Source organism: Chlorocebus sabaeus, chromosome 20, assembly GCF_047675955.1.
Source record: "Chlorocebus sabaeus isolate Y175 chromosome 20, mChlSab1.0.hap1, whole genome shotgun sequence".
NCBI lineage: Eukaryota > Metazoa > Chordata > Mammalia > Primates > Cercopithecidae > Chlorocebus > Chlorocebus sabaeus.
Genome location: NC_132923.1, coordinates 115,412,384 through 115,430,649, shown reverse-complemented (window position 1 = coordinate 115,430,649; position 18,266 = coordinate 115,412,384). Strand labels below are relative to the sequence as shown.

The 18,266-nt window shown below is 54.1% G+C and overlaps 1 protein-coding gene across 20 annotated transcripts in view; it reads right to left on the bottom strand.

The window, feature by feature from the left end:
• Positions 1-18,266, bottom strand: part of RAP1GAP (RAP1 GTPase activating protein) — a 74,027-nt gene that overhangs the window by 29,783 nt on the left and 25,978 nt on the right. For all 20 annotated transcript variants that reach the window (XR_005241066.2, XR_005241094.2, XR_005241203.2 and 17 more), the window contains one exon: positions 955-1,048. Coding sequence is in view for 4 of the 20 variants with exons in the window: in XM_038000784.2 (XP_037856712.2) it covers positions 955-1,048 (94 nt within the window). In the remaining 16 variants the exon portion in view is untranslated. The remainder of the gene's footprint in view (positions 1-954; positions 1,049-18,266) is intronic.

Genomic DNA, 18,266 nt, shown 5'->3' with positions numbered 1-18,266 from the left:
ACTACCCAAGGTTTACTAAAAGGACCAGGTGGCATGAAGTCTGTGGATGTGCTTTAGAAACTGCAAAAAGTACTGCAAAAGTGAGAACTTATCACCCCTTGCATCAGAGAGGCCCTAACACCAGGCCCTCTGGTCAGACAGTTTGCATCTGGTCGTGGCCCCACCACATCCAACCTGAGTGACTTTGGGCAAGTGACTGAACCTCTCTGAGCCTCAATTTTCTCATCTGCAAAATGGGACTGATTATAGTAGCTATCACATAATTCAAGGATGAGATGAAATACTGCAAATAAAGCATTAAGTACTCATTTGGCACACAGTAAGTCTCAATAAATATTAGCAGTTATTTCTGCTATTTGATGTTCTGCATACGTTGTTCAGTTATCTGTTGCTTTACTGGACTGTGGCTCCTTGAGAGCAGGATCTGTATCAGATTGGTTTCTGGTCCCTTGGCACCCAGCACATGGCTTGGCATGAAGTAGGCACTGGTCAAACGTTTGATTTTAATGATAATGATAGGGGCTCGTTGACAGGGCTCTCACTCTGTGTCGGATGCTGTGCCTGGGCCGCCCTGTCTGTACTTTGCAGTAATCTTCATAATGACCCTGTGAAGTGGGTCCTCTCATTGCGCCTGGTTTACAGATGAGGAGACTGATGGTGACGTTGATTGTGGAGATGATGAAGATAGCTGGGGGGCTGGTTTATTCCCAGCTGTTTTGCTTAGATTCGCCCTAAGCCCTTCCCCACAACAGTCTACAGACCCAGGTTCAACCTTTGCGACTGCACCAGGCTCACCCAGGGCTCAGGAGTGGCAACCCCTTAGGAGCTAAACCCCATCAGCATCTGCCCATTTTACCTTTGCCCAAAAGTCATTCGTGGGCCTTTCCCAGCCCTGGGCATGTGTCGGAGGTAGGGGGCAGACCAGGGGCCGTAGGTTTGGAGGGGGACACTTACCTTAGGGTAGAGTGAAGGAGTATAGGAGGGAACTAAGTTCACTCGTGACAGGTCTAGTGCCTGAGGGAAGCGCTGGTTCTGCCCATCACTCCTCCTGGAAGAAAAAGAGTCTGAGGTCAGGGAGAGCCCCAAGCCAGGAAATTTGGAAACTCTGGAAGAGTCACTCTCAGAGCTGGGGGATGTGAGGGGGTTAGATTTCATGGAAGAGAGGGTCATGGGTTCCCCAAGAGGAGGGAGAGGAGGGGCTTCGTGAGCAGGGCTGCCACACAGGTTCTCCTTCCCTGGAGATCAGAGACGTGGACAGAGTCTCTCCCCAAGCTCTCCATTAGGCCTCCAGCCAAGCAGTGACCTACTCTGAAGATGAGGAGACTGAGGCAGGTGTACTGAGGGTTGCTGTGGAGGGTGAGCTTTCTGGACTAAGCAGGGTGCCCCTGCCTCTACAATGGACTCCTCCCTGAGCCTCTGGGAGTAGCCGCCTTGGCACTGAGAGGCTACCGGGGCTACCACTATTATGAATGACAGTGACCATAACTGACACTCATTGGGCCTACTATATGCCAGGCCCTGTGTCGAGCCCTCGTTCCAGGCCTGAGGGCATGGCCTCCTCACCACACTGGTATTCCCACTTTACGGACAGGACCCAGCTGTGCACAGAGGTCACATGGCTGGCCGGCAGCAAAGCTAGCATCTGCGTGAGACCTGCCCGACTCAAAGCCCGGACTCTCTGTTCACACCACACCCTTCCCTGAGGAAAGAAAGCAGGTCTGGCGAGGGTGAAGTCAGCTCCTGTCACCCTAAAAAGCCTGCTGAGGCCACCTCTGGGGCAGGGAGAGGATATGCCCAGTGGTTCCTGGGATCCAGGGGACCTGGGGCTGGGCAAGCAGGCCTGGCTTGTGCTGCTGCCTCGGGCCACCCTGACGTGGCTGCACCTCCGCTCAGGTCCCATCAAGAGAGGCTGGTCCCTCAAGGGTGACTCAGATGATCGCTGGTGGCCTACAGCAGGCTTGAGTCAGGCACAGCCAGGCTGCCACACCCCAAGAGGGGAAGGACCCGAAAAAGTCTGGCCCAGGAAGAAGACTGAGAAAGCTCTGAGCCTCCCTTCTTCTTCTTTTTTTTGTGACGGAGTTTTGCTCTTATTCCCCAGGCTGGTGTGCAAATGGCTTGATCTCAGCTCACCACAACGTCCGCCTCCTGAGTTTGAGCGATTCTCCTGCCTCAGCCTCCTGAGTAGCTGGGATTACAGGCATGCACCACCATGCCCGGCTAATTTTGTATTTTTAGAAGAGACGGGGTTTCTCCATGTTGGTCAGGCTGGTCTTGAACTCCCGACCTCAGGTGATCCGCCCGCCTCAGCCTCCCAAAGTGAGCCACTGTGCCCAGTCTGAGCCTCCCTTCTAATTCCACTCAGCCCAGCTACTCCAGCAGGAGAAATGGTCCAGAGGAACCATCCACAGCCCCACTTATGCACTAGAGGCCTCTCCACCTCCCAGGGGTGATAGCATCTTACAAGAGGGGTCTGCACTGGCCAGCGCTTGACCCAAAAGGAAAGATACGGTGGCAGTGGCATTTCAAGCCTGTGGCATCAGTGTAGGGGAGAAAGTCTCAGGCACTGACTGGCTAGGTGAGCTTGAGTTAGTGACACAGCCTCTCTCAGCCTCAGTTTCCAAAAACATTCATTGCAGAGCCTGGGCAGCTCATGGGAATTCACTCAATAATACTTTCACATCATTTGTTCATGGTAAACTCTGGCTCCCCAAGTTTCACTATTTGTTGAATGACTGAATAAATGAATGAAGGTTGGGGGGTCACTGAAGGATTGTGAGCAAAGGAATGTCCCTACGCGCAGGTTCCTGCATATTGCAAGGTACACTGACATGGGGAGAGTCTGGAGTGGGAGGGTGGGGACTAAAGAGAGGTCCATAGAAATGGTTACAGGCGGGCCGGGTGTGATGGCTCACGCCTGTAATCCCAGCACTTTGGGAGGCCAAGGCAGGTGGATCACCTGAGGTCAGGAGTTCGAGACCAGCCTGGCCAACCATGGCCAATATGGTGAAACCCCATCTCTACTGAAAAAAAAAAATACAGGCCGGGTGTGGTGGCTCACACCTGTAATCCCAGCACTTTGGGAGGCCAATATGGGCAGATCATGAGGTCGAGAGATCGAGACCATCCTGGCCAACATGGTGAAACCCCGTCTCTAGTAAAAATACAAAAATTAGCTGGGTGTGGTGGCGTGCACCTGTAGTCCCAGCTACTTGGGAGGCTGAGGCAGGAGAATCTCTTGAACCCGGGAGGTGGAGGTTGCAGTGAGCCAAGATTGCGCCATTGCACTCCAGCTTGGCGACAGAGCGAGACTCCATCTCAAAAACAAACAAACAAACAAAAAAACACAAAAATTAGCTGGGTGCAGTGGTGGGCACCTATAACCCTAGCTACTTGGGAGGCTAAAGCAGAATTGCTTGAACCCAGGAGGCAGAGGTTGCAGTGAGCTGAGATCACACCACTGCACTCCAGCCTGGGCTCCACAGGGAGACTCCACCTCAGAAAAAAAAAAAAAAAAAAAAAGGAAGAAAGGAAGGGAGGGAGGGTGGGTTCCAGGAAATTCCACTAAGGCTCCCATGGGGTCTCTTTGGTGAAACCTACTATGTGACTGGGACTGGGTCAAGCATCCTCTCCCACAACTACTGTGCTAGAAGGTGGGTATTATTTCTCTCCATTTTCACAGATAGAGAAGCTGAAGCTTAGAGAGGCAAAGCCACTTCCTCTAGCGAATGGGGGATACAGCCGGAATTTAAAGTACATGCCCTTCAGGAACTAGGGATCCTGCAGTGGGGTGGAGGGCAGAGGCTGCCTGGGGGTCAGGAAGTCCTGGGGTAGAAGCAGGTAAAGCTGGCCACCCCTGCTAGTGCTGGAGTGCTGGGTGTGGCTGTGGCTGCCCAGTGGTGGCTGTTGCTTGTGATCAGGCTAGTCCCGGTGCCCTTCTGTCTTCCCCTAGGCTCATATGATAGCCATGCAGTAGTCCCTGACAAACCCCCTTCCAGAACCCTCTCTGCCTCAGTCTCCCCATGTGGAGGTGTCCATTTCACTCAGGATTGCTCATGTGGGTGCAGAACCAGAGTGGCCTCTGAAGGCCAGGGTGCTCTGGCTTCCACCTGGGACCCCATCCCAGGGCCCTTGGCTCTCCAGTTCCTGGTTGGCCAGAGTCCTGCTCCCCGAAGGCAACTCCACCTAAAAAGCCATTGCTGAGGTCGTAAGGGGCAGGGGAAGGGATGGGCTCCAGGATGGGGACAGAGAAGGAAACTGGAGGCTCTGGGCACTGCCTATCCATCCATCCCCAGACCTGAAGGGGTAGAAAAGGGACAGGAATGACAAAGCCACGACCTACCCGGCATCTTGCATAATCTAATTTAATCCTCATAGCTCCCCAATGAGGCAGATGTTCAGAAACTGCCTGCTTTCCACATGAGGCTCAGAAAGGTGCGTTAACTTGCCCAAGGTCACACAGGCAATGAGGCAGGGCAGGCATTTGGACACAGGTTTGTTGACTTCAGAGCCCAAACTCTGAACTTTATAACATGTATGGCCAATCCTGTGGACCTCCCCACAGAGCCTTACAATTTCCAGCTCAGGAACTTGACCCAGCACCTCAAGTCAAGTTGGAAAGGTAATAGTAACAACAGCAGTGGCAGACACAGCTGATATAGAGCTTACTACGTGCAGGCTCTGCTCTACTTTATTGTATTAACTCATTTAATTTGCATTTTTCAAAGGAGGGAACTAAGACACAGAGAGGTTAAGTAACTTGTCCAAGGTCACCCACAGTAAATGAAGGTCTGAAGATTTGACCTCCCCCAACATCTGGTTGTGGTACCCTTAACACTACACTATACTGACACTTAGTAAATAGCAGTTGCTCAATAAACACTTTTTTCTTTTTCTTTTTCTTTTTTTTTTCTGAGACAGGGTCTTGCTGTTGCTGCCCAGGCTGGTGTGCAGTGGCATGATCAAAGCTCACTGCAGCCTTAAACTCCTAGGCTCAAGCCATCCTCCTTCCTCAGCCTCCCAAGTTGCGGGGACTACAGGTACCACCATGCCCAGCTAATTTTAGTAGAGGTGAGGTCTCCCTGTGTTACCCAGGCTGGTCTGGAACTCCTGGGCTCAAGAGATCCTCCCACCTCAGCCTCCCAAAGTGCTGCAATCGCAGGCATGAGCCACTGCGACTGGCCTTTTGTTGTTGTTAAGAAATGAGGTCTTGCTCTGTCACCCAAGCTGGAGTACAGTGGCATGATCATGGCTCACTGCAGCCTTGAACTGCTGGGCTCAAGTGATCCTTCCCCCTCAGCCTCCTAGTAGCTGGGACTACAGGTGTGTGCTCGGCTAATTAAATTTTTTTCTTTTTTTTGAGACGGGTGTCTTGCTGTGTTGCCCAGGCTGGTCTGGAACTCCTGGTCTCAAGTGATCCTCCCACCTTGGCCTCCCAAAACACTAGGATTACAGGAGTAAGCCACTGTACCTGGCCCCAGTAAATACTTTTGAAGCAACGAATGAAAGCCTCTCCCCTCCTCACCAGCCCTCTGCCCTTCTCTGCTTCACATCCTTTCCCGCTCAGCCTTCCTCGCCAGCTCACCCGTCTCTGCCCCACCTTTCCCAGCACCTCTCCAATCCCCTTCTTCCTCTGGCCTTGGCAGACCACCCACAATGTGGTCATTTCCTCCCACTTCATGAACCCGAACCTCTCTGTCCCTCCCCTTCTCTCTCCTCTCCCACCCTGGTCTCCTCCTGGTCTTCTCCATTCAGTTCACATCATGGAGGTCCCCCTGGTCTCTATCCCTTCCCTATGTCTCCAAAAACCTCCCTGGCCTGGCTCAGCTTAAAATGCTTTGCATTCCTCCTGGGCGGCAGCAGCTGGGAGGAGCCCAGAGCATGCCGGGACATGGGGAGCTCTCCCCTCTCCTCCTTCCCCCTGCCATGACCGTGGTCACATCTGCGCAGCACCCTGGAGCTTACACTGGCATTGTTTCATTCGAGCGCCACAGCAACTTAGTAAAAATCCAGATGAGGCCGTGCACAGTGGCTCACACCTGTAATCCCAGCACTTTGGGAGGATGAGGCGGGTGGATCACCTGGGGTCAGGAGGTCGAGGCCAGCCTGGCCTACATGGTGAAACCCCGTCTCTACTGAAAATACATAAATTAGCTGAGAATAGTGCCACATGCCTGTAGTCCCAGCTACTCGGGAGGCTGAGGCAGGAGAATCGCTTGAACCCAGGAGGCGGAAGTTGCAGTGAGCCGAGATCGCGCCACTGCACTCCAGCCTGGGCAACAAGAGCAAAACTCTGTCTCAAAAAAAAAAAAAAAAAAAAAAAAGAAAATCCAGATGAGATATAAACCTTTTTTCCAGATGAGAAAACTGAGGCTCAGAGAGGTTCAGTGACAAGCCCCAGGTCGCACACCGGGAAAGGGCAGGGCTGAGGTGTGACTCCAGTCCAGTGTCCCTTCCACAGCGTGCATCCCACTGCCCCCAGCCCAGGCCCTCAGTCCCGTCACCTGGCCTCCTGCCCCAGTGACCTCCCATCACGGCCCTGGCTCCTGCAGCCACTGCCAAGCGCCTTCCCTAGGCCCAGCTCCAGCTCTGCCCTCTCTGGCCTGGACACCTGCCCGCTGCTTCCTCTGACACATGAAATGGGAGCAGCCAGAGAGGAGGTGACTCGCCCAAGGTCACATGGAAAGCTGGAGCCAACCTGGAGTCTGGGCCAGGCACATTCCGGGGTCACCTTCAGCCCCTGTGTCTGTGTGGTGGCTATCTCTCCCTCTCGGGGAGAACACGCACCTTTTCCAGGGAAAGGGTGAGGCAGGGGTGTGGGGGAAGGGCCCAGCTCCTGAGTGGGATGGGCTGGGCTGGAAGCCGCTGCTGACAGCTCCCGGGTTTCTTGGCAACTGTCACTGCACCTCCTCCCCCTCCCTTATCTCTGCATCGAGGTAACAATAATAATCGCACCATCGTGAGTGCAGCTCTTTGTACTTTTCAAAAGCCTTCTTTATCTGCTCACTCCTGGGACTCTCACCGGAACTGGAGTGGAGATAAGGCGGTCACTAGGATCCCCAATTCCCAGAAGGGCAAACTGAGGCTTAGAGACGTGAAAACGTGACCTCAAAGTCAGCCAGTAAGGCCTTGGGCAACAGATCAGGGATAAGATCACAGGCCTTCCACCAGTCCAGGGCGGGCACATCTCAAGGGAGTTCCACACTGCAAAACAGCAGGGCCAGCCCAGGCTCCGTGGTTCATGCCTGCAATCCCAGCACTTTGGTAGGCTGAGGTAGGCCATCTTTACAAACAAATTAAAAAACCAGCCCACTGCAGTGGCTCACACCTGTAGTCCCAGGCACTCAGGAGGCTGAGGTGGGAGGATCACTTGAGCCAGAAGTTCCAGGCTACAGTGAGCCATGATGGTGCCACTGCATTCCAGCCCAGGTGACAGAGCAAGACCCTGTCTCTACAATGGAAACAAACCAACAAAACATCACGGTCAGACCCAGAAATGGTGGGGAAGAGGGGAATACCAAGCACGGGTGGCCAGACGCCTCTCTGGGGTGCTTCTCACATGTTAACCAGCTGGAGGGGTAGTGACAGGCTCCTTTTTCTCTCATCTGCAAAATGAGAGATAATGTACCCCCTTCATAGAGCTGCTGTAAAGTGCTTGTAACTATTATTATTGGCCACTCTTCCGGAGAGCCCAACCCTTTCAGGGCACCAGAAGTGTGGTGGGGCTGTCCTGGGTGGTGGGCTTGGCCCTTTGACCCTTTGGCCCCCCAGAGATAGCTGCCCTGGATGGTGGTCTCCCAGTGGGTCCAGCCCCTGCTGACTCCCTCCAGCCTCAACCTCATACCTCCCCTTTCCTGTCCTGCCCCAGCCGCCTGTCCTGGCTCTGTCCTAACCTCCCCAGGCTGCAGGCAGCTCTCCTAACCAGCCACACTGTTCACAGGCACTCCCCTCTGCTGGCGGTGCCTTCTCCTGCTTTTCTGCCTAGTGAACCATTGATGCTTTGAAATTCAACTTAACCAGGTGAAACTCTGGTGGCCAGGGCAGGTGGAACAGGACGATCAAGGCAAGAAGGCTAGGACCGGGAGCAGGGGAATGGGGATCTGGACAGGCGACAGTGCCTGGAGCAAGAGCAGGAGGAGCCCACCCTGAGGACAGCCACCCACTGCACGCAGGCTGGGAGACCGGATATGGAAAGAGGGGGTGGTCTGGGAGGGCGGGGGAGGGGTTCAGGGAGCCAATGAACACAGGGCAGAGAAGAATTCGGTGGGGGGGAGCAGCCTGGAACAGGGGCCTGAGGGGTTCCGGCCAGTCCAGCACTGGTCATCAGAAGTCAGGAGGGGGAGGCCTGGGTCCAGTTCCCTGGGGTCTTCCTGGTTTCTAGATCAACCTGGTTCTACCAAGTTCTACCACCCAGGTAGGGTGGGGGATGAGGACAAAGGCACAGACCTCCCAGTGAGAAGGGGGCTGCGGAGGGCAACTCTGAGAGAGGCTCCTCTGGATGGGGGTTGGGGGGCTGCCAGAGCCGGGTCTCCTAGCCATGGGCATCAGGTCTGAGGGGACTCGAATCTCCTGAAACCAGAACCAAGTGGCTGCCCCAGAACTGCCCCCTCCCAGGGGGGCACAGAGGCCCATTGTTTTCTGAGCTCAACCAGCCGGCACTGCCCTCCCCTTGGCTTGCCCCTGTCCCTGCCAAGGTGCCAGGGAAGGTGGCGGGGCAGCCAGTTGAGCAGGTTTTCAAAGCTAGGTCCAGGGAACCTGGCCCCCTCCTCCCCAGCCCACCAGGAGCCTAAGCAGCCAGGCATAGACATGGGAGGCTCCTGTGTTGCCTTTCCCTGGGCACCTTCGACCTCTCCCAGGACTCCAGAGGGAGTGTGGGGATGGAGTAGGGGAGGGGCGGGGGACTGTTTGCCATGTGGGCACTGTGATGTCATTTAATCCTTATGACAACAACCCTGACCTCAGGCTGCTATCTTCACCCATTTCAGAGATACGGAGGCAGAGGCTTAGTGAGGTTTCATGATGGGCCAAGGGCCTCAACAGCTACCAAGTGACACAGCTGGCAGGGTCCCCCTGGGGGTGTGGGTGGGGGACTCAGGCTCCAATCTGGGCAGAGGGGTGGGCAGGAAGGTGGCACATGGGGCCTCCACCCTCGCCCCATGCTGGCTGTGTGCCGAGACACCCGGATCCCGGAGCTGGGCCAGGCAGAGGCCTCCTGAACAAATAACAGGTTGGCAGCCCAGAGAGGCGGTCACGGGACCAGTCCCTGCCCAGAGCACAGCACCTGGGAACCGGGCCGCCCATTTACCTGCTGTCTGTCCAGCGTCTGTCTCCCTTGCCCAGGTGGCCCGAGCCCCACTGTGGCCAAAACCCGACCCTTCCCACCTCCCTGTGGACTTCAGTGAGGACTGACTCCTCCCCTGCACTGGGGTAAGGAGGAGGAGTGACTCTGAGATGACCTGGCCACAGGGCCTCTTCCTGCTGGACAACAACATCTGCTTCCCCAGCCTGGCGCTGGCGCTTTACAGTTTACAAACTGGCTTCGCCATCAACCCTCTCAACAGCCTCCTGAGGAACACAGAGCAGTAATGCTATCTCCATTCTGCCCGGAAGAAAACTGGAGCCTGGACGGAGATCGTGACTTCCAAGCTTCCAGCCTGAAGCTCAGCCCCAGCTGCTCTGCCCCTTGCCCACGTCAGAGCTCCCACTGATGGGACAGAGCTCCCACTGATGGGCAAGGCTGGGCCAGGGCGACCTTCTTAGCACCCGTCAGCCCCTACGTGGTATTACAGCTGCCTGCGCTTTCTGTCTCTCCTCACTCCCTACATTGTCCCCTCCAGCCTCCGCAGCCCAGGGGGTCTCCCTTCTCTGAGCTCCAGGCATTCCTTCACTCACTCACCCACTCGGTCATCCACCCACTCCCCATCTGCCCTTCATTCCTCTGCTCAGTCATTCATTCAGAACACATGTCCTGAGGTCTGCTCTGGACCGAACAGTGGTGCTGGGTGTTGGGATCAGAGGTGGGGTGAACCAGGCCTCCCCCATCTCAAAGCAGAGCCTCAGAGATACCTGCCTAGACTGTTCCTGAGGCACCTCTGGTTTCACTGCCTAGACAGTGAGTCCCGCATTGCTGAGGCCTTGCTTAATCCTTCCCTCCCGCTCTGCACCAGCCCTAGCTGGGGTTGGGGCTGCTGCCTCATAGGCTCCAGGCCAGGCTGGTGAGCAGAAGTCCCTGCCTCTCACAACTCCCCAGGCAGGGTGACTGCCCAGGCCAAGGCGAAACCCCCATGGGGATAGACAAGGTCACCATCTCCTAACCAAAGGTGACATGGAGAAGCCCTCCCTCTGCCCCTAGATCACAGTGTGTGCAGGATTAAGTCACCATAACCTCTCCAAGCTTCAGTTTCTCTACTGAAAATTGGGCCTCAGGCCGGCTCTCCCATCCATTTACAGAGGGCAAATGGGAGGAAGAGAAACTGGAAACTGAGTCCACCAAGGACTGGTTGGAAGCAGAACCCTGGAGGAGGGCTTTCCCAGTGGAGAGGACCTTTGACTCTTCTAAGTCACTTCTCTTCTCTGAGCCTCAGTTTCCTCAGCTACAAAATGGGAGAGTAACACCAACTTTGCAGGATTGTTGTGTGGAAAAAATTAGGTATTATATGGACAACCTGACTAGCCTAGAGCTGAGGACACAGTAGGTGCTCAATAAATTGCAGGCTCCTGCCTGGAGAGGCAGTGTAGCATCAGTGTGGGCTCTGGAGCCAGATCCTTCAGTGCAAATCCTAACTCTGCCACATAACAGCTGTGTGACCTTGGACAAGTTACTTAACCACTATGAACCTCAGTTTCCTCATCTATAAAATGGGGACAGCAGTGTTGACCTCTGAGGGTTAAATGAGTGCATAGGTGTAAAGTGCTTAACATTCACCATGAGCATTTCCTGGCCTTCCCTTCTCTTCCTCCCTTTCTTCCTCTGTAGGTGCCTGAGGACTGAGACAAGACTCTGAGGTGGAAGTTGTGAGAAGGTAGAAAAGATGGGACAAACACAGCTGCCCAAGAGTAAAGCAACCTAGACTGGGCCTGGTGGCTCACGCCTGTAATCCCAGCACTCTGGGAGGTCAAGGCAGGCGGATCACCTGAGGTCGGGAGTTTGAGACTAGCCTGACCAACATGGAGAAACCCCATCTCTACTAAAAATACAAAAATTAGCCGGGTGTGGTGGCGCATGCCTGTAATCCCAGCTACTTGGGAGGCTGAGGCAGGAGAATGGCTTGAACCCAGGCGGCGGAAGTTGCAGTGAGCCGAGATCGCGCCATTGCACTCCAGCCTGGGCAACAAGAGCAAAATTCCATCAGAAAGAAGAAAGAAAAGAAAGGGAAAGAAAGGGAAAGGAAAGGAAAGGAAAAAAGAAAGGGAAGGGCAGGGCAGGGCAGGGCAGGGCAGGGCAAGGAAAGGAAAGGAAAGGAAAGGCAAAGCAGGAAGAAAGGAGGGAGGGAAGGAAGGAAGCAGAAAGGAAGAGAGGAAGAAAGGAAGAAAAGGGAAGAAAGGAAGAAGGAAAGAAGGAAAGAGAGAAAGAAAGAGAGAGAGAGAGGGGGAGGGAGGGAGGGAGGGAGGAAGGGAAAGCAACCGGAGCAACCTGCCATGTAAGGTGCTGAGCTCCCCATCAAGCAAAGGCAGAGTGAGCTTCTCAGAGGTGCAGCCAGGGAGATCTCGAGGTGTGGGAATGGGAGGAGTGGTGGGGGGTTTGACTAGAGGACCTCAAGTGCCTCCCACATTTGAAATTATTATTATTATTATTTGGTGGTGGGGGGACAGGGTCTCACTTTATCACTGAGGGTGGAGTGCAGTGGTGAGATCTCAGCTCATTCCAACTTCTGCCTCCTAGGCTCCAGCGATCCTCCCACCTCAGCCTCCCAAGTAGCTGAGACCACAGATGCATGCCACCACATTCGGCTAATTTTTTATTTTATTTTATTTTTTGTAGAGACAGGGTTTCACCATGTTGCCCAGGCTGGTCTGAACTCCTGGACCCAAGTGATCCACCCGCTTCAGCCTTCCAAAGTGCTGGAATTACAGGAGTGAGCCACTGCACCCAGCCCCACATCTGGAATTCTATGCCTCTTGCTGACTCTAGGATCCCTGTGCTGAGGGCAGAAGCAATGGATGAATTCCCAAAAGGGAACAGACTTTCCCAGATCTGCTGGGGGCACAGAGATTGCCACTACTTCTTAGGAGGCCTGTTTCGCCTCCTATTAAAGATTAAAATGTGCATACTCTTTGGTCCAGCAACCCCATTTCTAGGCATTTATTCTCCAGAAATAGTACACAAATGCATAAAGATATATGAACAAAAAACAGTCATGAAGCAGGGTTTGCAACCGCAAACATCTGGACGCCACTTCAATGTCCATTACAAGGAGATTAGTTAAATATATCAAACCATGAAATACTATACAGCAATGACAAAGAAGGTCTTTAGTCTTGATGGAAAAGGGTGTTTGAGGCTTATTGTTAAGTGAATAAAGCGGGTTGCGCACAACAAAAATCTCATTTGTAAACATTTAAAATTACATGTCAAAGTTTACATGGTTAGCTGGTAGTGGTGGTTCATGCCTGTAATCCTAGCACTTTGGGAGGCCAAGGCAGGCGGATCTCTTGAAGCCAGGAGTTGAAGATTCAAGACCATCCTGGGCAACTAGCAAAACCCCACCTCTACCAAAAAAAACAAAACAAAAACAAAAACCACAAAAATTAGCCAGGCATGGTGATGGATGCCTGTAGTCCCAGCTACTCAGAAGGCTGAGGTGGGAAGACCGATTGAGCCTGAGAGGTTGAGGCTGCAGTGAGCCAAGATCACACCACTGTACTTCAGCCTGAGTAACAGAGCAAGATCCTGTTAAAAAAAAAAAAAAAAAGGCCAGGCGCGGTGGCTCACACCTATAATCCCAGCACTTTAGCACTTTTGCCAAGGCGGGTGGATCACCTGAGGTTGGGAGTTTGAGACCAGCCTGACCAACATGGTGAAACCCCATCTCTATTAAAAATACAAAATTAGCTGGACATGGTAGTGCATGCCTGTAATCCCAGCTACTCAAGAGGCTGAGGCAGGAGAATCGCTTGTACCCAGGAGGCAGAGGTTGCAGTAAACCAAGATTGCACCACTGCACTCCAGCCTGGGCAACAGAGCAAGACTCTGTCTCAAAAAAAAAAAAAAAAAAAAAGAGAGAGAGAGAGAAAAGGGGCTTACTGCGTATGGGATCCTAAGGCCCAACAGCTCTCAGAATTTTGAATGGGATGAAGCCCAGTTGGGCTATGTCTGTCTGTCCATCCTCTCTCTCTTTAAACAAAAACAAAAACAAAAAGCAAGTTTACATGGCTTATCTCTGAGAAGCAGGACCACTAGGAACTTCTGCTTTCTGTGGCAAATACTTTTGTGCACAGTTTGGATGTTTATCATGAACACTTAGTATTTGTGTAATCAGAAAAAAAATTAAAGATTTTAGAGAGCTGAGCACTCACTCTGACTCAGCTCTCTGAGCACCTGACTGCTTTACCCTTTTCCATCACCTTGAGAGGGAGGTATGACTCACCCCTTATTCCAAGGGGGAGAAGCTGACACGATAAGAGACTAAACACCATGACCAATGTCCCTGAGCCAGGCATGACAGAGCTGGGTCCATTCTGGCTGGCTCCCAAGCCCACACTCTTTCCACTACGTTAGGCATTAGGCAACCTGCTCCAAGGGTCAGGGAAGAACAGAGGCAGCACAGAAGCGGCCCAGGCAGCTGGACCCAGGGATGTGCCCTGAGACTTCAGCTGGCACGTCCTGGAAGCCAGGCCAGCCAAGTTAGCATGTGTGGGCACAGAGCTGTCTACCTCATTTGTAAATGTAAATGTAGGCTCTGCTCCTAGCGCAGGCTCCACGCCCTGAGCTGCCCCAGGCTGGCAGGTGCCCAGCCCCACCCCTGGCACTACCCCCAGAAGCCTCAGGGTCACCAGGCAGGTGGGCACGTGCTGGCCCAGGCCCTTCCCTGGAGCTCTAAATAACTTTCTGTGTTGATCAACCTGTTTGTGGATAGATTTGCTATTGAAGGTCACTTGTCACCTTCTCACTGAGAGCCTGGGAAGGTGACAAGCACACCTGAGTGTGCCTGAGTCTGGATGGGCCACAGAACAAGACCTGGAAGTCAGATGGACCTGAGTTCAAATCCTGCCTGTGCCAAGCTCTAGCTGTGTGGCCTAGGGAGAGTCCCTTCACCTCTCTGAGCCTCTATTTCCTCGGCTATAAAACGGTGTTGAGAGAATTTCTCCCTGCAGGGCTGCTGAGAGCATTCAATGAGAGAACGAGTGAGAAAGTGCCCCCTAAGCTAGAAGCCACCTTGCACGTGTAGAAGAGAGTTATGACCTCACCCGTGTGGGGGCAGGCAGGGGTCAAGTGCACATCTGTGCCGATGTGGAGTGAGCAAGGATCCACCCTGGCTGGACCAGAGGGCCCTGCCGCACAGACTCAGCCGGTGGGCGGGGCGGCGTCTGACACTTTTCCTGGGAGTCGGCACCGGGTGTTCTGAAGCTCTGCCTGGTGGTGCGAGAGGGTGTGTGTGACTCTGTGGGTGAGAATGGAGATGGGAGGCCCCGGCAAGAGCGTGAATGGGTGTGGGAGGGAAAGTGCTTGTGTCGCATGTTTTGGATCTGATCACGCCACCCACCTGCCTAGAAGGCCCCAATGGCTTCCCGCTGTGAGCAGGATCCAGACGCAACCGCCTCACGTGGCCCACGAGGCCCTGCGTGTCTGCTCCCCATCCCCGGCCCCCCTCCCGCCCGCTCACTGTCTCTGGCTTCATCCAGGGCCTCTTTCCTCCTTCCCCAGACTCCTTTCCGCTCCTCAAACCCGAGGTGCTCCTTCCCACCTGCAGGACTCTGCACACGCTGTGTCCCCTGCCTGTTACCCGCTTCCTGTCCGCCTGGATCACATTTCAGGTGCTATGTCTGTATTCAGTCTTCCAGAGCTCCCTCCCCAGACCAGGAAAAGCTGCTCCCAACCTGACCAGCTTTCCCAGAAGCCCGTCCTGGGCCTTCATGGATTTACCTGTTGCGTTTGCACATTTCGTGGTGTGACCATTAGGCTACTGTCAGTCTCTCCCACTAGAAATGGGGTTTCCTCAGGTCATGCCTGGGTCTGTTTGGGTCTGATGTGCTGCATGAATGAATGTGTATGTCTGTGCCTCTATGTTCATGATGAAGCTGTCTCTACGAGGGTCAAGTCTATGGGTGTGAGTAGGGAAATATGTGTGTGTGTACATGTAACGGGTCATCTCAAAGAACCTTTCCTCAGCCTGCAGGCAGGTGGGCTGGGAAAGGCCAAGGCAACCTGCGGCCAGTGCCCAGGCTGGCTGGGGTGAGGGAGAACAAGCACTAGTTCCCTTGCCCCCCACTACGCCCCTCCTAAAATAGGTCCAGGGTTTTTGTGCAGGTAGGTCCAGTCAGGTGGGCTCCAGGTTGGCAGCCTGGCTCTGCCCTGCAGTGAGCTCTACCCCTGCCTGCTCCTACAGGTTGGAGCCCAGCCTCCTGCCTGCACAGCCCAGCTCACTTGAGGCTCAAGCCACACCTGGTCTTCCATGGCTGCCCACGCTCCCCACCACCCCACAGGGCCTGCCTAGTGGGCAGCAGCTCTGGTTTTTTGTTTTTTGTTTTTGAGACGGAATTTTGCTCTGTCGGCCAGGCTGGAGTGCAATGGCGTGATCTCGGCTCATGGCAATCTCCACCTCCTGGGTTCAAGTGATTCTCCTGCCTCAGTCTCCCGAGTAGTTGGGATCACAAGCGTGTACCACCATGCCCAGCTAATTTTTTTTTTTTTTTTTTTTGGTATTTTTAGTAGAGATAGGGTTTCACCATGTTGGCCAGGCTGGTCTCGAACTCCTGACCTCAGGTGATCTACCCGCCTCGGCCTCCCCAGAGTGCTAGGATTACAGGTATGAATGAGCCACCACACCTGACTGGGCAGCAGTTCCTGATCGGAAAGAAGTGGGCTTCCAGCCTCTCTGCCTTCTCAGCCACCTCCACCTGCTGCCAGGAGATGATCTGGAATGTTCCAGCTTTAGGGCAGGGGAAGGAGCCCTATTCCTGCCCCCAATCCTTTATACTTTCTCTGCCCTCTTCCTGGACTACCTTTCCACAGCCAGCTCCTTCCCGTTCAGGCCTCAGAGAGGCCCCTCCCTGATACCCTTGGCAAAGCCAGCTCTTACACCCACCCCATCCGTACTACACAATGCCCATCTGAAACTTCCTTTAGCTCTCTGTCTCCTACACTGGAGGATAATGGGCGTGAAGCAGGGACCGTGTCTGTCAGGTTCACTGCTGCATCCTCAATTCTTTAGACTAGTACCTGGCATGTGGTAGGAACTCTGTAAGTATTTGTTGAATTAACAAATGGCTAATGGAAGCCTTGAAAGACCCCATGAGGTGAACATTGCCCATTTGCAGGCATGGAAACTGAGGTTCCAAGAGGTTAAGTCTCTAGCCCAATGTCACAAAGCAAAGAGCTGGACCAGGTCAAACTTAGTGACAAGCTAACTCCACTAGAACCCCAGCACATCAGAGTGCATCACAGCTGATCTTCCCATTTCATAGGTAAGAAAATGAGCCTCCGAGAGGGAGGGTGATGTTTCTCTAGGTCACGTGGGTCCCAGGCACGTGTTTCTTCCCTCCTGCAGCATGGGGTCAGAAACAGCTGCATTGTTACACCAGCCGGCTGTTTAAAAGCACCTCCTCACTGCCTCTCACTCACCGTGAGGTCGGGGCCATGAACACCCCCACTGCACAAAGGGACGAGCCAAGGCTCAGCAAGATGAGAGACTCCTCAAGGTCACTGGCCAGGACCTGGCACCAGGCCTGTCAGACTCCAAAGCCAGTGTTCTCAGGGTCAGTGCCTAGGGCCAGTGCCCACGGCTGGGGCGTACGGTCACGTGTAGGCAGGCAGGTCACCCCCTGGCAGGCAGCAAGTGTCCAGAGGACAGAGTCTACACACCGAGTGAGATTCTGCACCCACTGCGGGCACAGCAGGTAACCATGACCACGATGATGGCAGTAACCACAATAGCTGGCATCTATGGAGGATGTGCTCTGTGCCAGGCCCTGGTTTCAGGCCTTGGCACCCATTATCTCATTTAATCCCCACACCAATCTTCCAGGTAGTACTTTCATTGCCCTCATTTTATAGGTGAGGAAACTGAGATCCAGAGACATCACCCAGCCAGCCGGTGGCTGAGACAGCATCTGCAGTCCCAGCCCACACTGGCTCCAGGGCTTCCACAGCTCTGCACTAAGGGTGCAGCCAGGGCCTCCCTGAGCTGGGGACTGACTCAGTATCACACAGCAGCTCCTTGGAGCAGGGAGGAGGGTGGGCAACTGGCACCCTAGCAGGCCTCTTCCCATGGTGGCTTGGGGGTTCACAGCCTTCCAGTGTAGCCCACAGAAGTCCCAGCGGGGCCTGCAGGGACATGACCTGGTAACTATCTATCTTCTCTTCACCTGTGAGGCCCAACTCAGTCCAGCACGTGCCACCACATGCTTTTCTCCTCCATATTGCTGACCTGCCACCTCCTGTCCCTGGAACATTCTCCTACAGTGTACCTCCCTTCCCCACTACACACACACATACACACACACACACGCACACACACACACACACGCTGCCACTTGGCCCACTTCAACTTTTTTTTTTTTTTTTTTTTTTTGAGACGGAGTCTTGCTCTGTATCCCGGGCTGGACTGCAGTGGCCGGATCTCAGCTCACTGCAAGCTCCGCCTCCCGGGTTTACGCCATTCTCCTGCCTCAGCCTCCCGAGTAGCTGGGACTACAGGCGCCCGCCACCTCGCCCGGCTAGTTTTTTGTATTTTTAGTAGAGACGGGGTTTCACCGTGTTAGCCAGGATGGTCTTGATCTCCTGACCTCGTGATCCGCCCGTCTCGGCCTCCCAAAGTGCTGGGATTACAGGCTTGAGCCACCGCGCCCGGCCCCACTTCAACTTTTGAGTCACCTCCTCCAGGAAGCCTTCCTTGATTCCCAGATGTGGGCAGGAGTCCCTTCTCTGAGCTCTCAGCAACACTCACATCTCCCTAGTCAGCACATGTCATTCCCATCAAACCACCTCTTTCCGTATGACCCTCTCTAGACTCTGAACCCCAGAAGAAGTGGCCTCATCTACTATCTCCACCATCATGTCCCCAGCACCCAGCACAGGGTCTGGCCCTAGGAGGGTGTCCCCACACTAAATG